The 19,798-nt window shown below is 40.7% G+C and overlaps 1 protein-coding gene and 1 non-coding gene across 3 annotated transcripts in view; both read left to right on the top strand.

The window, feature by feature from the left end:
* The window catches only part of DHTKD1 (dehydrogenase E1 and transketolase domain containing 1), a 50,575-nt gene that overhangs the window by 9,853 nt on the left and 20,924 nt on the right, over positions 1-19,798 (top strand). For both annotated transcript variants that reach the window (XM_045793927.2, XM_045793928.2), the window contains exons 2-8: positions 3,347-3,502; positions 7,968-8,179; positions 9,030-9,224; positions 11,079-11,348; positions 15,119-15,290; positions 16,309-16,507; positions 18,653-18,965. In XM_045793927.2, the coding sequence (XP_045649883.2) occupies positions 3,347-3,502; positions 7,968-8,179; positions 9,030-9,224; positions 11,079-11,348; positions 15,119-15,290; positions 16,309-16,507; positions 18,653-18,965 (1,517 nt within the window). The remainder of the gene's footprint in view (positions 1-3,346; positions 3,503-7,967; positions 8,180-9,029; positions 9,225-11,078; positions 11,349-15,118; positions 15,291-16,308; positions 16,508-18,652; positions 18,966-19,798) is intronic.
* Positions 4,446-4,550, top strand: LOC123789999 (U6 spliceosomal RNA). The gene has a single exon (XR_006778977.1). It is a non-coding gene; the product is annotated as a U6 spliceosomal RNA (small nuclear RNA).

The raw sequence follows: 19,798 nt of genomic DNA, 5'->3' as shown, positions 1-19,798 counted from the left end.
ATCCAATGCATTTGAAGCTAGAACGGGTTAATTTCATGTCAGTTAATTTCAAAAAAGATTATTAAAGCAAGGAGTATGATAAAGAAATGAGAGATGTTTTAAATATTTTGACAAATATATTTATTTTTGGTTTTGTATTTGCAAATCTTTAAAATTAAGAGTGCTTATGGAAGTAATCTGAATACAATGTCTCTAGATTTTTATGATATTCCCCCTAATATTTTACTTTCTCCCACAGCGACAGCTGTAGGAACAAATATAACTGATTCTTACAAGCATAAAGTGCACTGGTGGGGACAGGTGTACCAGGTGCACTGGAGAAAATCCACTAATCTAAAGCGTTCAGGGACTCCTGGGTGGCTCAGTCAGTTAAGCGTCTGCCTTCAGCGCAGGTCTTGATCTCCGGGTCCTGGGATTGAGCCCCACATCTGGCTGCCTGCTCAGTGGGGAGACTGCTTCTCCCTCTGCCTGCTGCTCCCCCTGCTTGTGCTCTCTCTCTCTCTGTCGAATAAATAAATAAAATCTTAAAAAAAAAGCTTTCAGAATGCAGGAGGCAACAAGTCAGTTAAATGGATACAGTATAAAGAGCTCTATACATGTTCACTGTGGAAAACAGTAAATATGCTAAGCAAGAAAACGAAAATCAGGAATTTTAATATAGGATAATCCCAAGTTTTTGGTCCATTTTCTTACATATGTGAAATATATATATATACACACATGCATATATATGAAGTATATAGATACTAATATTAAGCTATGTAGACTATGTAATGAAATATACGTTATGTGCTATACACACACATGTTAACAAAGAGCAGGCTCATGCTATATATATACTGTCTAGAGTCTTTTTCATCGACATACACTGACAATTTTCCATTAAGCTTCTCCTACAACATGGTCTCGTGGTGGCTATTGGCAAATGGAGATTAGTTGACAACACTATGGCGTGTCCCTCGGAGGACTGGGGGTTTGCTGAGTTAAAACACTAACAATTCAGGAATGTGAATAAAGATAGGGGAATATCCTTGTGGAAAGAGGAGGCTTGACTCCACCTTCAATACCTGAGGGGTGGGTGTGGTGATGAGTAGCTTTACCTCCCTGTCCTCTGGGGGAAAGCATGTTCCAGTTAGGACAGGGGTAGAAGGAATGTTTAGAGAAGACGGTAAGAATGCAGAGAGGTTTGTTAATCCGTGGAGCAGAATTCCAGAGGTCACAATGGAAGGATCTGGGAGGCAGAGGGAAGGGATACGGGACTGGGTCTGCAAGAAGAAACCAGAACAATGGAAGGAGGTTCTGAGAGAAAACATTGCCGGGATGGATGTGGGATGTGCCTGAAGTGTGGAGGGGAGGGGACCTCTTTCTTTGGCTCTGCCGAAATAGCAGTGGCCCTGTGTTCTTGGGAGCGAGCAGCACACTTGTGCCAATGCCCATGCCGCTGCCCTCGAGTGGCATGAAAAGCCTGGCGAGCAGTTGGAAATTGGAGCGGTGATCTCTGTGAGCTGACGTAGGTTTGCTCAAAGAATGTTTTCAACGGGGCTACTAATTTGAGAACGGTGATGATAACCCTACATGTTTACTACTGGACTTGTCCCGCCGGAGATGTAATTTTGTACACGTTACTAGAAGCTGTGGAAAGTGCAGGAGATCACTCCGCAGGAGAGAACAGACTGAGAAAAAGGCTCTGGGCAGACCTGCAGCACGAATATTTTAGAGATGGGCAAAGAAGAGGAGCTCCCCCAAGATGACTGAGGTTGAGCAGCCAGTGAGTTAGGAGGAAAGCCGGGATCTTGCAAAGCCACAGAGCCCAGGGAAGAATGTGGGGTTTTTGTTCTATTGTGTTTTTTTGGGGTGGGGAGAGTATGTAATTTTGAGGAGTGGCCAATGGGGACAATGCTTTAGACATTGTCTGTCTGGATTTTAGCCACAAATCTGAAGGTTTCTTACTTCATAACACGGCGGTTGAGAACTTCAGTAGGATTCAGAATAGAACCCTATAGCAATTCATATGACTACCCTCCAGACTGAAATCAGTTCATTTACTGGGATTGTTGGATTAGTTTCCTAGTTTATTAGACACAGTATGGAACCTCCTGTCATGTTAGTGCAAACACATCCCTTACGTATCCATTTCAGCTCTGTTCTTTCCTGTGAGCCTGCAGCAAGACATACGTTTTGCAGTCCTCTGACTACAAATCCAACCACGTGTGTGGCTCATTGCATGGCAATAAACGTTCATGAAATGGTCATTAAATGTTTCAAAATATGCTAACAATTTTCTCTGGGTTCTAAGAATAAAAACAAACTGGAAAAATGTTCAGAAAATGTGTGCCCTCAAGAGCGGATCTGCTCATCCTCAGGGATTTGCGGTCAGTTTGTAAGGCTGCCTTGATGAACTGAAAGTGAACGTCGGCATGAAGGATTTTTTTTCTTCTTCAAATTTTGGAAGAACTTTCATGTGGAAAAGGGAAGAAAAGCAGTTTTGGGCTCAATATAAAATCACCAATTAGATTCATTGAGAGATAATGCTTCTCCTCCAGGCAGAGACTAAGCAACCACTCATTTAGGGGTTTATAAAGGGGATTTTTTTTTTTTTGCATTATGTGAGTGACAAGATCATTTTTAATATCTTTTTCTAGTGTAAGATTTCATAAGTCTATAAAATAACTATGTACCTGGGGGCCTTTAAGAAATAGAGAAGGAAATATAACATTGATTTTATAGTTCTATTTCTATTTTTTATATAAAATACATTTTTTTTTGCAGATTTTATTTACTTGCCAGAGAGAGATTGAGAGAGAGAGAGAGAGAATGAATGTACAAGCAAGGGGAGTGGCAGGTAGAGGGAGAAGTAGGTTTCTCGCTGAGCATGGAGCCTGATGTGGAACTTGATCCCAGGGCCCTGGGATCATGATCTGAGCCGAAGGCAGACGCCTAACCGACTGAGCCACCCAGGCATACCTTTTTATGTAAAATATTTAAAAATCTCAAATAATAATTAAGAGAACTATAATTATCCAGAATCTCAGCATTTTAACAATTCTTTTCAGTTTGGGGTGTTTCCTTTTACGATCTGTTGACGGGCATAGTAGTTTTTTCAAGTGTGCACTCATAATTCTGTCTCCTTTTTTTTTTTTTCTAGTGACTTTAGCTATCATGAGATAAATTTAAGGAAGTAAGTGTGTTTTCCTAGATTGTGGTGGTCTTTAATCCTGAAATGTGTGTAGGAGCGATACATTGAAAAAGTCTAAGCCTGCAAATACATCTTTGAAAAAACTGATTTTTTTTGGTTTGTGGGCATTTCGTAAATTGTTCGTACTGTTTTATTTCCTCCTTCAATTAGTTGATCATGGCCTTGCCAGATTGGTGACAGTATACTGTGAACATGGTCATAAAGCTGCCAAAATCAACCCCCTCTTCAGTGGACAAGCCTTGCAGGAGGATGTGCCCGAAATCCAAGCTCTTGTGCAGACCCTGCAGGGACCCTTTAATACCACAGGTAAAGCCCACGGATGCTAGACTGTCCATGTGGTGGTTATTTGCCAACATGAGGTAGGGCTCCTTTCTCTGTTCTTGAAGAATCCCCATGCTCCCTGGAGCTAAGGCCTCCATGGGTGTGAGTTGACAGGGAGGGGCACCTTCAAGCACTGTCTAAGAGGACCTGTCTTGAGGTTCTAGAATAGTCTTTCTATAGGGCCCATTTCCTCTGAGTTTAAAAACATATTCACCAAAGACATACAAATAGCCAAAAGGTATATGGAAAAGTATTCAACATCACTCATCATCAGGGAAATGCAAATCAAAACCACAATGAGATATTATCACCTCACTCCTATTAGAATGGTTATCATTAAAAAGACATGAGAGAACAAGTGTTGGTAAATATGTGGAGAAAGGGGAATCCTTATGTACTATTGGTGGGAATGCAAGTAGGTACAGTTACTGTGGAAAACATTATAGAGGTTCCTCAAAAAATTAAAAATAGAATTACCATATGATCCAATAATCTCACTTCTGAGTATTTATCCAAAGGAATTGAAATCTGGATCATGAAGAGTTATCTGTGCTCTCATGTTTATTGTGGGATTATTATAATAGCCAAAATATGGAAACAACCGAAATGTCCATTAGTGGATGAATGAATAAAGAAATGTAGTGGAGGGCACCTGGCTGGCTTAGTTGGTAGAGCATACAATTCTTCATCTTGGGGACATGGGTTCAAGCCACACGTTGGGTGTAGAGCCTACTTAAAAAAAAAGAGAGAAAAAATGCAGTGTAAGCACAGAATGGAATATTATTCAGCCTTAAAAAAGAAGGAAATCGTGCTGTCTGTGACAACATGGATGAACCTTGAGGGCATTATGCTAAGTGAAATAAAACCAGTCACAGAAGACAGATACTGCATGATCCCACTGTATAAGGAGTCCAAAGTAGTCAAACTCGTGCTTGCTTCAGCAGCACAGATATTAAAATTGGAATGATACAGAGAGTTAGCATGGTGCCTGCACAAGGATGACATGCAGATTCATGAAGCATTCCATATTTAAGAAAAATAAGGAAATAAAATAGTCAAAACTCCTAGAACCAGTAGAATAATGGTTCCCAGGATCTGGGGAGAGGTGGAAAAGGGAAGGTGTGAGTCAAAAGGTCCAAAGTTTCAATTATGAAAGATAAATAAGTTCTGGAGATGTTCTATACAACATGGGGCCTAGAGTTAATGATACTGTATCGTATTATTACAACTTTGGTAAGAAAACAGATCTTATGGTCGGTGCTCTTTCCACAAAATAAAAATGAATAAAAAATTGCAAGCCCTGAAATTAAAAAACAACAAAAAAAAGTCAGACTCCCATTATGTGCCAGACACATTATGTCAGTTCATTCTCATACCTACTCCATAAAGAAGTTACTGCCATCTTTATATTACAAATAGGAAAACAGACACTCAGAGAACTTAAGTAACTTGTAGCTAGAAAGTGGCGGAGGTAAGGTGGCAATCCATGTCAGCTTTCATTCGGCAGCCTGTACTTTTTCTGCCTGCTTTCTTGCCCAGCCTGGGAACTTAACCAAAGTTGGGGATGGATAATCACTCAGGATCCTGGGCTCCTACCTCATGTCATATTTTTTGTTTGTTTGGTTGGTTGGTTTTGTTTTGTTTTTTTGGTGCTGAAACCCGGGATGTCATATTTTATTTTATTTTATTATTTTAATTTTTATTTATTATTTTTTAAGATTTTAAAGTAATTTCTACACCCAACATTGGGCTCGAACTCCCAACCCTGAGGTTGAGAGTCACACGCTCTTACAACTGAGCCAGCCAGGTGTTCCTCATGTCATTTTTTAAAGTTAATCTTGGCCAATGTCAGATTCTGGTACATGCATCAGTTAGTAATGTTCTGGTAATTTATTACAGTGTAATAAAGCACTCCAAAATGTAGTGACTTAAGGGCACAACAATTTTATTATCTTGCAGTTCTAGGATTTGACTGGACTTAGCTACATAATTCTCAGCTGGAGAATGCTATCGTAATTTAAATGGCCCTTCAGGAATGGAAAAGCTAACTGTTTTAGTGTCATCCCTGTCCCCTTGTTGTGCCTTATTCTTGCTGAGTCTACTTACAGGTCCCTGATATTTTTGTGTCAACTCATATATCCATGACTTTGCATGAAATGTCCTTCGGTCTACGTGATCAACCTAGGACATACCTGTTCATTTTTAAGCATTCAGCAAGCGCTGCCTACTCTGTGAGGCAGAGCTACCCAGAGCTTGCCAAGGTAGAGTTCAGTATCCCCTCACCCATGCTCTCGTAGTACTGTGGGTAACTCTCAACAGCAGCACATCTCCCAAAACCAATAAAAAAACTTAATCTGACTTCTTTTTTTTTTTTTTAAAGACTTTATTTATTTGACAGAGAGAGACACAGCAAGAGGTATAAACAGGCTTCCTGCTGAGCAGGGAGCCCAACGTGGGGCTTGATCCCAGGACCCTGGGATCATGACCCGAGCCGAAGGCAGATGCTTAAGGACTGAGCCACCCAGGCGCCCTTAATCTGACTTCAGAATAAGGCCACCCTGAAAAAATATTCTCTTAATTCAGCATTAACCAGAAATATGAAGATGGAAGGTATAATCTTGTTACTAGGAAAAACCACTTGTTGATATGACATAGTATTATCATTACTTGCTTATAAGTTTTTCTCTATAAAGCTTAAATTTAAGTTAGGAAAAATACTTTTTTTTCCCCCTAAGTAAGCTCTAGGCCCAATGTGGGGCTTGAACCCACAACCCTGAGATCAAGAGTGGCATGCTCTACCACCTGAGCCAGCCAGACACCCTGGGAAAGACCCTTTCTTAGCCATGTTTGAACAGTCAGTGCCAAGACAGCTTCTGGTATATAGTAAGTTCTCCAAACTTGCTCATTGGATGGATGAATCTATGTTTATCTAAAACCACATATTTTTAGATCTCTTCTTTTGGAGGCATGGGTCTGCATATTTGAAATACATGTAGTTAATAAGAAGAGCAGAAAACATGAGAAACCCAAAGCAACTTTTTAAGCTGCATGCTTTTCTGCATTATCACATTCAGTGGTTTTAATTTTTTAAAAAAATTTTATTGGGGTAAAGTACACATAACCTTTGCCACTTTAACCATTTTTAAAATTTTATTTTAAGTAATTTCTACACTCATTGGAGGGGCTCAAACTCACAACCGTGAAACCAAGAGTCATACTTTGCCAACTGAGCCAGCCGGGCACCCCACTACTTTAGCCATTTTAAAGTATACATATATATAATATATATAATAATATATATATAATGTATATTATCTATATAGATAATATATATATTAAAGTATATATATGTATATAAAGTATTATAAAGTGACACTTAGTACATCCACAATGTTGTGCAACCATCAAGTTAGTTCCAGAACATTTTTATCACCCCAAAAGGAAATCTCGTGCCTAGTAAGCAGTCACTCCCCATTCTGCTGTCTCCCCAGCCCCTGGCAACCCCTAATCTACTTTCTGTTTCTATAGATTTTCTGTTTCTATAGATTTGCCTTTTCTTGACATTCTGTCTAAATGAAGTCACACTATGTGGCCTTTTGTGTCTGGCTTTTTTCACTTAGCATAATGTTTCCAAGTTGCATCCATATTGTAACATAAATTGGTACTTTATTCCTTTATGTGGCTGAATAATATTGCATCATGTGGCTGTATCACAGTTTGTTTATCCCATCAATGGACATGGGGTGATTTCCTATCTCATTTAATCTTAACAACTACCCCCTGAAGTGCTTTGACTGCTCCCATTTTATAGATTAAAATGTGAGGCAGAGAAGGTAAACAACACACAAATCACTTTCTACAACTTGAATGCTCAGTCAGCATCAAACAGCTGAAGTTTATTGTAAGAAACCATAAGCAAAAATAAGGTAGGTTTGTAGGTTTAGGCAAATGACTGATAATTGATTTGGTGCTGAGTTATTGATCTATTACAAACCTTCCCTTTTTTTGACTGAGGGTTGGGTAGATTTCCCTTTACCTTAAAATATTGCTTTGCTCTCCATATTAATTCACATTAAGACCAACCGTTCCATGGTATAATTGCTTTTTAGCTATTAATAAGACCTGAACGTTTGGGAAGGTATTTCAGATAAAGGTAGGACATCTGATTTCCAGCTATAAAGCAGATGAATGTCAGATTTCCATTTTTATTTTGAAATTACAATAGAGTCAAAATTTTGCATAAAGCAAAGATTGATATTCCCTCTCCTAGTATGACTACTTCATGGCCTTTGACCGTATTTCTCGTTTTACCTTTAGAAAAATCTAGATAGCCATTGATGACCCAAGTTACCTAGAACGAAATGCTCTGAATTGAAATATTCTGTATGTTCTATAATTAATTATGTGGTTGATTGCTTTTGAAAATGATCCCCTTGATTCCATTTTGTAGGATTATTGAACATGGGGAAGGAGGAGGCCTCTCTTGAGGAAGTATTGGTCTATCTCAACCAAATCTACTGTGGGCAAATTTCTATTGAAACCTCCCAACTTCAGAGCCAGGAGGAGAAAGACTGGTTTGCCAAGCGATTTGAAGAACTGAAGAAAGAGACTTTTAGCACAGAAGAGCGAAAACATCTGTCAAAACTAATGCTAGAATCTCAGGTATGAAAGGACCAGCTAATATCAATGGGATAGGATGGCTTATTTTCTACAAAGATACATAAAATTGAAAAGAGGGAATTAAAGCATTTACTTACTCCATTTATCCCATTGCCTCAACACGACAGACATGTTCTAAGTGGAAAAAAGTAGATCACCAAACACCAGAGCTATTGGTCCTCCTCAGAGAGGTATTTGCCTGTTTTTTATATAGGCAAATATATATTTGCCTATTCACTTCTTATATATTTGCCTATTTATATATTTGCCTAGTCACTGTCTAAAAGACAAAATCCTTAAGATCTTACTTCTCTTTTTATTACCTCGAGTGATCAAAGAAAGCTATGCATGAAAGCTCTTGGTACAAATTAATGGCATTGAATCTGTCAGGGCTCTGATGAGGCTCCGGCATATCAAGATGACAGGAAAACTACTCCCAGTAATTTGGATAGTTGCATGGTTTGCGGCCTTGATGAAATAGTACTGGAGAGCCCTGTACTAAAACTCAGGGGCTAGGAGGGGCAGAATCGAAGGCCCAGCCCTTGCTCTAGAAGAACACATTCTTTTCTTTTTCCCCAGAAGAACACATTCTAAGAGGCTTCCTCTGGGGCTGAGTTACTCTACCTCTCATGTTATTTTCTCTGAATTCCCACTGCTGCCTCGTGTTCTTGGCTAGGCGTTCCCGCCATGCTCTGGACCAGTTCTGTCTGTCTCTGGAGTATGTCATGAAGGGGCGTTGCTGCAGCCACTCGTAATGTGGGGCCTTCCCACAACACACACGAATGTGTCTGACTTGGCCCTGAATAGCTGGCTCTCTTCCTGCAACAAATGTGTCTGACACGATGTTCCACAGGAGTTTGACCACTTTTTGGCTACCAAGTTTGCCACAGTGAAGCGGTATGGGGGCGAAGGAGCCGAAAGCATGATGGGCTTTTTCCACGAGTTGCTGAAAATGTCAGCCTACAGTGGGATAACGGATGTGATTATTGGCATGCCTCACAGAGGGAGGCTTAATTTATTGACAGGCCTTCTGCAGTTCCCTCCAGAGGTAAGATACTTTTTATGATGTACGATTGACTGTAACAGAATAGAACCGGTAATAATCGTTCCTTTTAGAAACCCGAGCAAACATCTGCACTGTTGGTCCAGGAGGTGGCTAAATGAATTGATGGATAGATCTGGTATTTTGGGTTGATTTTCCGTGTCGTCTTATATGGATTCTTCTCTCAGGAAAGTTAAAGGCTAGTTTGTTTTCTCAAGGATGACATGAATAGATAATTTCTGTTCTTTGAGGCATGCTTTCCTAATTTAATAAAAATCGTTTGAAAAAACAACTTCTAAGAAGTCCATTTTACCTTCCATTTAGGTGCAGAGTTTTTACTTAACATACTGTACTAAAACTAATAATACATTGTTATCCTGGGAGACTACCACGTGAGATGGTTTATAGGTAATTGACTCTTGGTGTTCCTGTTCCGTCCAATTCAGCTGCTCTGTCAGTCTCTCAAAAGACTTGAGGGTTAGGGATGCAGATTTTATGTCCGGGAACGTCAGAGTGACTTGCAATTTAATCAGATCGTGGCTGCTATGTGTGGGTAAACCTCACTACGATCTTGGCCAGGAGATTTACAGTAATTGTAAGTGTTAAAGGAATTACGAGAGTTAATGAAGTGAATACAGCTCATGGAAGGATGCATTACCCTTAAACCGCTAGGGAGTACCCATGACGTCATGTCTTGGGGCCAAGCTTTATCACTGGTACTCGTACCTCAGTTTTTCTGATGCTAAGAGATTGCTAATCACCTGCTGTGAGAAAAGCCAGACGCTAAGAGATTGCTAATCACCTGCTGTGAGAAAAGCCAGACTATGAGAGAATAAAGTGATTGACAGATGGAGGCATGTGCTTAAACACAGGCAGAAATCCCTAAACCAGAAATTGCATTTCTAAAATATCACAGACAAAAACATGATTCAAAGGTACTGAATTATAAATGATTGTATTTGTGAGAAACATGGATGTATCCACACTGTGTAAGTGTGTGTGCTCCTATTTGTCGATAGGTCAGTAAGAAGCTTTTGGGTCATTCAAACCATTTGGATAAATGAGGATAACATGCTGTTTTTCGTAACTACCTTGGCTTGACACCCGGCTTTGTTACTTACTAGCCAAGGGCCTTTAACAATTTAGTTAATTTCTCTTGCTTGTACATTTTTAAAATGGGTAGAAATGAAGTGAAGTCCTTTGAGAATTGGACAATAGAATTTTTAGGCATGACTTGTGCTAATCGTGGATGTCATCTTGTGTCTAAATGGGATTAAGTTCTGTTTTATCGTTTTCCTTGTCTACCTCTTTTATTAAAAGATTTTATTTATTTAATTGAAAGAGAAAGAGAGCATAAATGGGGGTGAGGGGCAGAGGCAGAGTGAGAAGCAGGGTCCCCACTTGAGCAGGTGACCCTGGGACCATGACCTGAGCCGAAGGCAGATGCTTAACCAACTGAGCCACCCAGGCACCCCTTTCCTGTCTACCTTTAACAAGATTCATAGAAAGTTCTTTTGGAGAATATATTCTAACAGGTGTATTGAAGAAAAATTATTTTGCATATTGCAAGGCAGAGGTAACTATCTAACATCTTACTACCTTACTATCTTCATGTCTAACTAGTCATGTTAGACTCTTCTCAAAGTGTTGGTATTTCATTTGATGTTGACGATCTCTGAACAGTTCTGTGCATTTGAGCAGTTAGAAGTTTGTGCCTTTCTTTTTAAAGAATGCTTGGTGATCATGTTATACAAGCATGTGTGTAAAGTTTTTTCAATTGCATGATTTAAACTAACCACCTCTTCTCTGGTCTCCATTGTAATAAAAGACATTTTTTTCTTGTATGTTTATTCATAACAGCTGATGTTCCGTAAAATGAGAGGCTTAAGTGAATTTCCAGAAAATGTTTCAGCCACTGGAGATGTCTTGTCTCACTTGACCTCCTCGGTTGATCTGGACTTCGGCGCGCACCATCCTCTCCACGTGACCATGCTGCCTAACCCCTCACACCTGGAAGCTGTCAACCCTGTGGCCGTTGGGAAGACTCGTGGAAGGCAGCAGTCTAGACAGGACGGAGACTACTCTCCAGACAGTTCGGCTCAGCCTGGGGACAAAGTCATTTGCTTACAGGTACTTGTAGCTTCAGGAAGTGAGGCCAGAGGCTGGGGAGACCAGGAGGGAGGGAAGGAAGATAGTAGACATTCAAGATGAAATTGAGATGAACTTTTGGGAAAAGAAGATTCCAGGCTTGTTTTTAAAATTAATAGCAGATATGAGGTCTAGTCTCAAGCAACTGACTTTAGACTGAGGTTTCAGTGTGTTTTTTTTTTCTTTTTTTTTTGAAGAACCATTTTAAACATTTTTAAAATTTAAATTCAATTAATTAACGTATAATGTATTATTGGTTAGAGGTAGAGGTCTATGATTCGGTAGAGGTCTGTGATTCATCAGTCTTACATAATACCCAGTGCTCATTATATCACGTGCCCTCCTTAATGTCTGTCACCTGGTTACCCCATCCTTCCACTCCCCTCCACTCCAGCAACCCTCAGTTTGTTTCCTGTGATTAAGAGTCTCTTATGGTTTGTTTTGTTTTTCTTTCTTGAGTTATGTGCGTTATTTAAGAGTATTGACTGGTATCCCTGATGCTTTTCAGTGGACAGATGTCATTACTTTTAGGAAACTATGTGCTATCCATATATCTAATAAGACTTGCTTGTTTGTTTTACATTAAAGGTCTTGGGGCGCCTGGGTGGCTCCGTCGGTTAAGCATCCCAGTCTTAGTCTCAGGGTTGTAAGTTCAAGCCCTGCATTGGGCTCCATGCTGGGTGTGGAACCTACTGAAAAAAATAATTATAAAATAAAGGTCTTTGGCATTAAGGCAACCAATACTAATTATTAGTGTGGTTTTTGCTTCCTTTACTCCACCCCAGTTTTTTGCAACCTGACAGCTTACAGGTTTGGACTGTGGGTCACATTTTTTTTATTTTCTATGAGTATTCATTTAAATAGGAACCTTTAACTATTGGGCAGTAATTAATTCTGGGTATCAGTAAGTGAGTCTTTAAATCCCACAGGAATAGGTAAATCTATAAGGCAGGAGAATATTTGGTGCTCTCTCTCTCTCTCTCCACACACACACACACACACACACACACACACACACACGAATAACAATTGTATCTTATTATCTCATGTTAATTAATCCATTATCTCATGTTAATTTTTCATGGGCCAGAAACTTGTACTGAGTAAATTGGGGTAGGCAGCATGGCATTTGACTTCAGTATGGTATTTTGAAATGGAAATGTTACATTGTTAGCCATTCTCTTTACCTTTCACTTCACTTAATTCATGATACTTTAAAATATTTCAGTCATTCACGTTTACCCAGAGCCTGAAGCAGGTCTTAACATGGACTCCAGAAATAAGAGGTGAAAATGGCATTTTCTTTAAAGTGATGAGAAACGGACTGCCCTCTTTTGTCTACTTTGTGCTTCAAAATTATTTTACCCTGCTGTGTCTGTACATGTCTTGCCTTGTTCAAGGACACAATTCTAATTTCTTCTGAGAACTCTAAATTTGGAGCCTATAAAATCATGGTGGGTGAGATTCTGGATGCTACTTTTTCTGCCTCTCTTCTTCTGTTTATGTGGGGCCTGAACCTGGTGAAGGTCGATTGTCCTTCGTGCTGGGTGTGCGTCTAACCCCCTGGCGGTATTTGCCTGAGTACCTTCCACCTCACCTAGCATTTGTTTGTGCTTATGGACCCTTACTCCCAAAAAGCTTTATGGGGCATAGCGGAGTGGTTTCTCTTTTGATTTAAGAAGAAAGTAAAATTAGCAAATGGCACATGTGTGCTTTAGTGCCAAGAATCCAGACCATGATAAAACGATGCAAGTTATGAGCAGATGTTGGGTTCTTTTTTTGAGAAATTTTTGTATAGATGACACCAGATGTTACATTCTTTTTTTTTTTTTTTTTTTTTTTAGAGAAGGAGGCATGGAGGGACAGAGAGGGAGGTGAGAGAGAGACTCCTAAGCAGGCTCTACCCCCAGCGCTGGGCATGGAGCCCAAAGCAGGCTGAGATCATGACCTGAGCCAAAATCAAGGGTCAGACGCTTAACTGACTGGGCCACCCACGTGCCCCCCCAGATGTTATGCTCTTATCAATGCCTCTACTGTAACATTTTTGTAAAGGAGCAGAAGAGGCACACAACCCTCCCTCTTCCTTGCTTTACTGAACTCCTCTTACACCACTATCCCCCAGAAATCCCAACAGCAAGGGAGTGTTCAGGTGCCCAGAGCCCCTGGGCCTGGTGGCTAAGGGTTGGACTTAACAGTGTAGCGTGGTGCAGAAAAGACAAAGAGTGTGGAACCGAGAAGACTTGAGTTCAAATCCTGCCTTTGCTGCTTTCTGGCTTGGTGTGGTTGGTTCTGTTACCTAGGTTCTCTGAATCTCATAGGTAAATGGGAGTTTATTACATTCCTCATAGTGTTCTGAGAATTAAATGAGAGCATGTACATAATAGGTTCCTTGATCCAGGAGAAAGCCTTGAAGGGGTGGAGAAATAAGGTAGAAAAAAACCTGGAGGTATCGTAGAAGGCCCAGTGTCTACTCCAATGTGAAATATACACTCCTTGGTTTTCTCATCAGTAAAAAGGACAGTAATGACTTTCTAATCTGCCCCCACCCGCCTGGCTGTTGAATGAATTAATGCTGTGGAGATCATGTAAGGGTATGTTATTACTAGGTATAGATACTCCAAAATGGGAGTCATCCCTGTAGACCCTAGCCAGGGGTAGGTGTGGCCTGGAAATGTCACTTCCGCAAAGGAATGCTTCCTTTCTTCACCAAAATATTCTATTTACATAAAAAAATGACCATTTTAAGGACATTTTCAGTGTCCTTTTAAAAAATCTACTTTCAAGTATTCTTTCTTCACTCATATTTAGGTCTTTTACTTCTGTTATTGTTAGAGTTGCAATGGTCACATTATTAGGGCATCTCAGATCATTTTATTCTTTAGTCCAGCATTTGACTGTTTCTGATAATAGCCTTTTGTTTATTTTTTACTGCAATATATTTGACAATACTGTTATGTAAATTTAAGGGGTGTAACATGTTGTAGAACTCATATCTTCTTCTAAGATCTTCTAAGATCTACAATTCCCTCATTATTTGCTTTCAACTTTTCTTAAAGGGATTTCCCTTTTTCTCTACCATTTTCCGTCCATCAGGTTTTGCGATGATGCTGTTATCTAACAGACTTGAAATGTTTTGGAGGAATAGCACATTTCAGATGTTGTGTGCTAGTATTTGTTGCTTCCTCAAAGCATCCTTTCACTCACCTGTGAGAGAATCCCCCCCCCCACCGCCTCCTGTCTTTGCAGTCACATCACCCTCCTTTGTGTTCACAGTGGTGGCCAACACACCCAGTGGGGTTCAGGGGATGCAAGGTGCATGCGGACTTTTTTCAGGGGCAGGATGATTGGGGAAGAGAGACTGTTCAAAGCTGTGCACTGTTCCTCATGTCTTGCAGTCCGTTTTCATGAAAACTGTACTGGAGCTGATTTTCCTTCTGTACTTCCAATAGCCCTTCCCTCTGTGGTGCTGCCATTTGTTCTAGAATGTTGATGGATATATTAGAAGTGGTGGGTGTGAGTCATAATGTGCGGATGGGCTTTAAGAGGAAAAGGGCTTTGAAACCTGCTTGAGATCAGGCAACCCTTCTAGAAAATCCTGTACAGAGCCAACAGAGTTCTGGGAGGGCAGGGGAGCAGTGAGAGCGTGGTTGTTTTTATTCCTGTTGTTATTTGAAAACAGTTAATTCCAAATTGGAAACATAAATTTCTACACCCCTTATGTTCATTTTGTCACTTTCTCCTCCATGATTTAGGTTCACGGTGATGCGTCTTTCTGTGGTCAGGGGATTGTTCCCGAAACATTTACGCTGTCTAATCTCCCACATTTCAGAATTGGTGGGAGTATCCATCTGATTGTCAATAACCAGCTGGGTTACACCACTCCTGCAGAAAGAGGAAGGTCTTCCTTATACTGCAGTGATATCGGTATGTGGCACAGGGAGGTGGCCCTAGAGAAACATCTAGTTCACTTGGAAAAGTGAACCTCTCTGGTTATCCCATTTTAAATTTTGGATCAGATATGGTCAGTAGTCACCAACAGTGTTATTAGTATTCCTTTGAAAGTCCGAGTGTGATCTTAGTAAGACGAGCAGAACTGAGAGGGTGCCATCTCAGATTGTCCAAGTATCCAGGTGAATGATCTAGTGAAAACCAAGGATCAACACAGTTGTTACAACACCAGGGTTCTTGTCTTTAGGAGATTCAGACCTGGGATACCCTAAACCTTAGTCAAGAAGGATATGTTTTCAATCAGTGAATTTGGCTAAGTGGTCTTGGTTAGAACTCAGATGTGAGGAAGCAAAGTTGACTTGTTTTACCCTGGAAATTGGGCAGTATTAAGAGAAAGGCAGGGTTTGTTTGTTTGTTTTTTTTCCCATCGTCCAGTTTACAGAGTTACAAAAGCTGTTAGGTGGTAGGAACCATTCTGTTTTTGCACCCAGACCTGGCCTGGATGCCTTTTGGGGCTATCTATGTGAATTTTCTTTTAAAGTTCATTTATTTTTAAGAAATCTCTATACCCAACGTGAGGCTCGAACTCACAACCCGAAGATCAAGAGTCACTTGCTCCTCTGACTGAGTCAGCCAGAGGTCTCTATTTATGTGAATTTTTTGTGATTAGTTTGATAGAGATACTGGAAACACATTCTAGGACTTCTCTTTGTTAACTCATGTAATCTTTACAACATTGCTAAGAGGTAGGAGCAATTACCTCCATTTTATAGATAAAAAGACTGAGATTCATAACTTCACCAAGGTCACAGAGTAAGTCGCAGAGTTGGGACGTGGCCTCTTTCCTGTCAGCTGGACTCCAAAGTATGGGTTCTTAACCCAGCCAAACCACCTGAGTATGTGGGCTGCTTCCCCACACAGGCAACAGGAGTTGGAGGTGGGCTAATGTCGTTTGGGGTTAGCTGGCTGGTTTCATCTGTCTTCTCCACCTCAGGGAAGCTTGTGGGCTGCGCCGTCATCCATGTCAATGGAGATAGCCCAGAGGAAGTGGTCCGTGCCACACAACTGGCTTTTGAATACCAGCGCCATTTCCGGAAGGATGTGATTGTTGATTTGTTATGCTACAGGCAGTGGGGCCACAACGAGCTGGACGAGCCCTTCTTCACCAACCCGGTCATGTACAAGATCATCAGGTACAATTATAAACCTTTGTTGAAGATCCCCTCGCCCCCATAGTACTCGCAGTATTTTTACTGCTTTTATTAGACACTCCGAGGTAGGGTGACCAACTCCCCAAGTTGCCTGGCACATGGAACTTTCAGTGCTAAAACTGGGACAGTCCTGAGCAAACTGGGATGGTCATTCCGCAGGTCCCAGGAAAATCCCCATATTCTTCAAAGTATACTCGTTTGCTTGATGAATAAACAAAGGCAACTTACCAGCCTCACTTGGCAGATGGGAAACTGAAATAGGAGGACTTGGGCAGAGGCCGTAGCCCGAAGCTATATGCCATTGACAGAAACAGAAACCGATACTCCATGATTCACTTGGTGCCTCAGCAAGAGGTAACATGGTGGATTGTAAGGAATCTTGAGAACCATGCTGTGCAATATGGAGGCCACTACCATACGTGGCTACTGAACACTTGAAATGTGGCCAGTCCTACTGGAGAGGGGCTGTAATTGTAATATACACACCAGATTCCAAAGACTTCGTCTGACAAGAAAAATGTAAACTATCTCAATAGTTATTTTTATGTAAAGTACTGAAGTGACCATATTTTGCATATATTGAGTTACATAAATATGTTATTGAAATTAATGCCACCTGTTTTTTTAACCTTTTCTAATGGGACCACTACGAAATTTCTAATTGCACATTGGTTCATGCTACATTTCTTTTTTTTTTTTTAATTAACGTATAATGTATTATTTGTTTCAGGTGTACAGGTCTGTGATTCATCAGTCTTACACAACACCCAGAGCTCAACACAACACATATCCTCCCCTGTGCCCATCACCCAACCACCCCATCCTCCTACCCCCCTCCCCTCCAGCAACCCTCAGTTTGTTTCCTAAGATTAAGAGTCTGTTAATGGTTTGTCTTCCTCTCTGGTTTCATCTTATTTCATTTTTTTCCTCTCTTCCCCTATGATCCTCTGCCTTGTTTCTTAAATTCTGCATATCGGTGAGATCATATGATAATTTTCTTTCTCTGATTGACTCATTTTGCTTAGCATAATACCCTCTATTTCCATCTACATTGTTGCAAATGTTAAGATTTCATTTTTTGGATGGCTGTGTAATATTCCATTATAGATATATACCACATCTTCTTTATCCATTCATCTGTCAGTGGACATCTGGGCTCTTTCCATAGTTTGGCTATTGTGGACATTGCTGCTATAAACATTGGAGTGCAGGTTCCCCTTTGGATCTTTGGGGTAAATACCCAGGAGACATGCTACATTTCTGTTGGACAGCACTGGGATAGAAGGTTAACGTGATGGAGAGGAACGTGTTACTTTGGAATTCCTTTTTTGATACTAGAAAGTACAATAGAGCCTTCCCCACTTTATTTCCTTATAGGTATAAATGAAAGCAGAGGAATAAATTGAGTGACATTTTACAGGTCTTTGGAAGCAGACTGCTCTTGGAAGAACAGATCTGGGTTCTCTGTTTAGCTTTGAATTTAACTGCTGAGTGGCTTGATGTAGTTCAGGGCCCCATTTAAAAAAAATCTATCTGGTCTACCTCTCACTTCTGTCAGGACTAAATACGATAAAGTATGTGAGCAAACTTTGTAGTTTAAAGTATTGTGTGAACGTAGAGTGACATTATTATTGTTGTAAAACTGAGGTACTGATTATTATGGTTACTGGGTTATTAAAACCACCTGAAACAGATGTTGGCGACTTTGAGTTCAATACTTGAAATAAAAGGGGTAGACAATGTAGGTCTGGTAAATAACTGTCCAGAATATTCATAGAGAAACTCTACTAATTATTTCTACCTTAATCTAGACAGAAGGTTATAAAGATGAATTTGTTTTTTCTTGCTTCCTTGCAAGAGGTTGTTACTCATCATTACCCTTAAAAAAAAATAAGGTATTGGAGTGAAAGTTACAGAACATAAAATGGATTATTTTAAAGTGAACAATTCAGAGGCATCCAGTATACTCACAGTGTTGGGCAACCATCCACACTGTCTAGTTCCAGAATATGTCCTGCATGACTTCTTATAGTGACGATGCTCTGTGATACCTTTGACAATGACTGTGTCTGTCACTCTTTGATGGTTGCAAATCAGATGGACTTTTCTCGCTTGTTTCCTGGACAGAGCCCGAAAGAGCATCCCGGACACCTATGCAGAGCACCTGATTGCCAGTGGACTCATGACCCAGGAAGAGGTGTCGGAAATCAAATCCTCCTACTACGCGAAGTTAAATGACCATTTAACCAACATGGCTCACTATAGCCCTCCGGCCACCAACCTGCAGGCCCACTGGCAGGGCCTGGTCCAGCCGCCAGCTTGCATTAGCACCTGGGACACAGGGGTGCCCCTGGACCTCCTGCGGTTTATTGGCGGGAAGTCCGTGGAGGTGCCAGAGGAACTCCAGATGCACAGTCACCTTCTGAAGATGTATGTTCAGGTAGGAGCCTTAACATTTCCAGTTACTGTTTGTTTGTCTTGTGCGGCCAAGAAATCGGTGTTGCTCTGGTCTTTTTGGCTGGCTAACAAATTCGAGAGTTACTGGTTGTGGGTCACTAGGTCCTGGGAACTGATTCTCGTGATGTTTTGGTGCCGATAGTCACCGAACTCAGATTTGTCTGCTTCTCCTTTTTGCTTTCTTCTTCCCTTCCTACACACATACATGGTTTCGTACTGAGAGGCAATGCAGATTTTGTCTACTTCTCATTTCCCTCCATTTATTTATTTATTCGGACATGTTTAATACATCTCACGCACGTGGACGACATGTCATTAACAAAAATTCAGCGGTACAGGAATGCCTGTTTTGATTTTTCTGACCGGTGAGCAGAAAACACTTCCATTTTGGGGGGGTAGTAGCTTAAATAAAAATGAATAAAAATCAACATGCATACCCCAAAGGCAGCCGTTTAGACCCTTACGCATATCGCAGTTTTACATATTGTCTCAGGTTAGATATAGATGGAAGTTTTGGTTTGCCTGCGCCTCAGGAGTTTCCTAGAATATGGGACTCTCTGCGCTGAAAGCCGGGGACCAAGGAGCTAAAGGCCTTCGCCTTTCCTAAACTTGAATGGAGACACTGTCCTCTGGATGATTTTTATAATGCTAACTTCATTTTTAGGTTTTTATTTAAGACCTTATTTTTTAAGATTTATTTATTTGAGGCAGAGGGGAGGGGCAGAGGGAGAGAATGACCAAGCGGACTCCCACTGAGCTGGGAGCGGGTCACGGGGCTTGATCTCATGACCCATGAGATTGTGACCTGAGCCAAAT

The sequence above is a fragment of the Ursus americanus genome, chromosome 31, assembly GCF_024610735.1.
Source record: "Ursus americanus isolate L20-20 chromosome 31, mUrsAme1.1.p, whole genome shotgun sequence".
Lineage (NCBI taxonomy): Eukaryota > Metazoa > Chordata > Mammalia > Carnivora > Ursidae > Ursus > Ursus americanus.
Note: the sequence above shows the minus strand (reverse complement) of the source record. Positions and strands in the feature narration are given on the sequence as shown.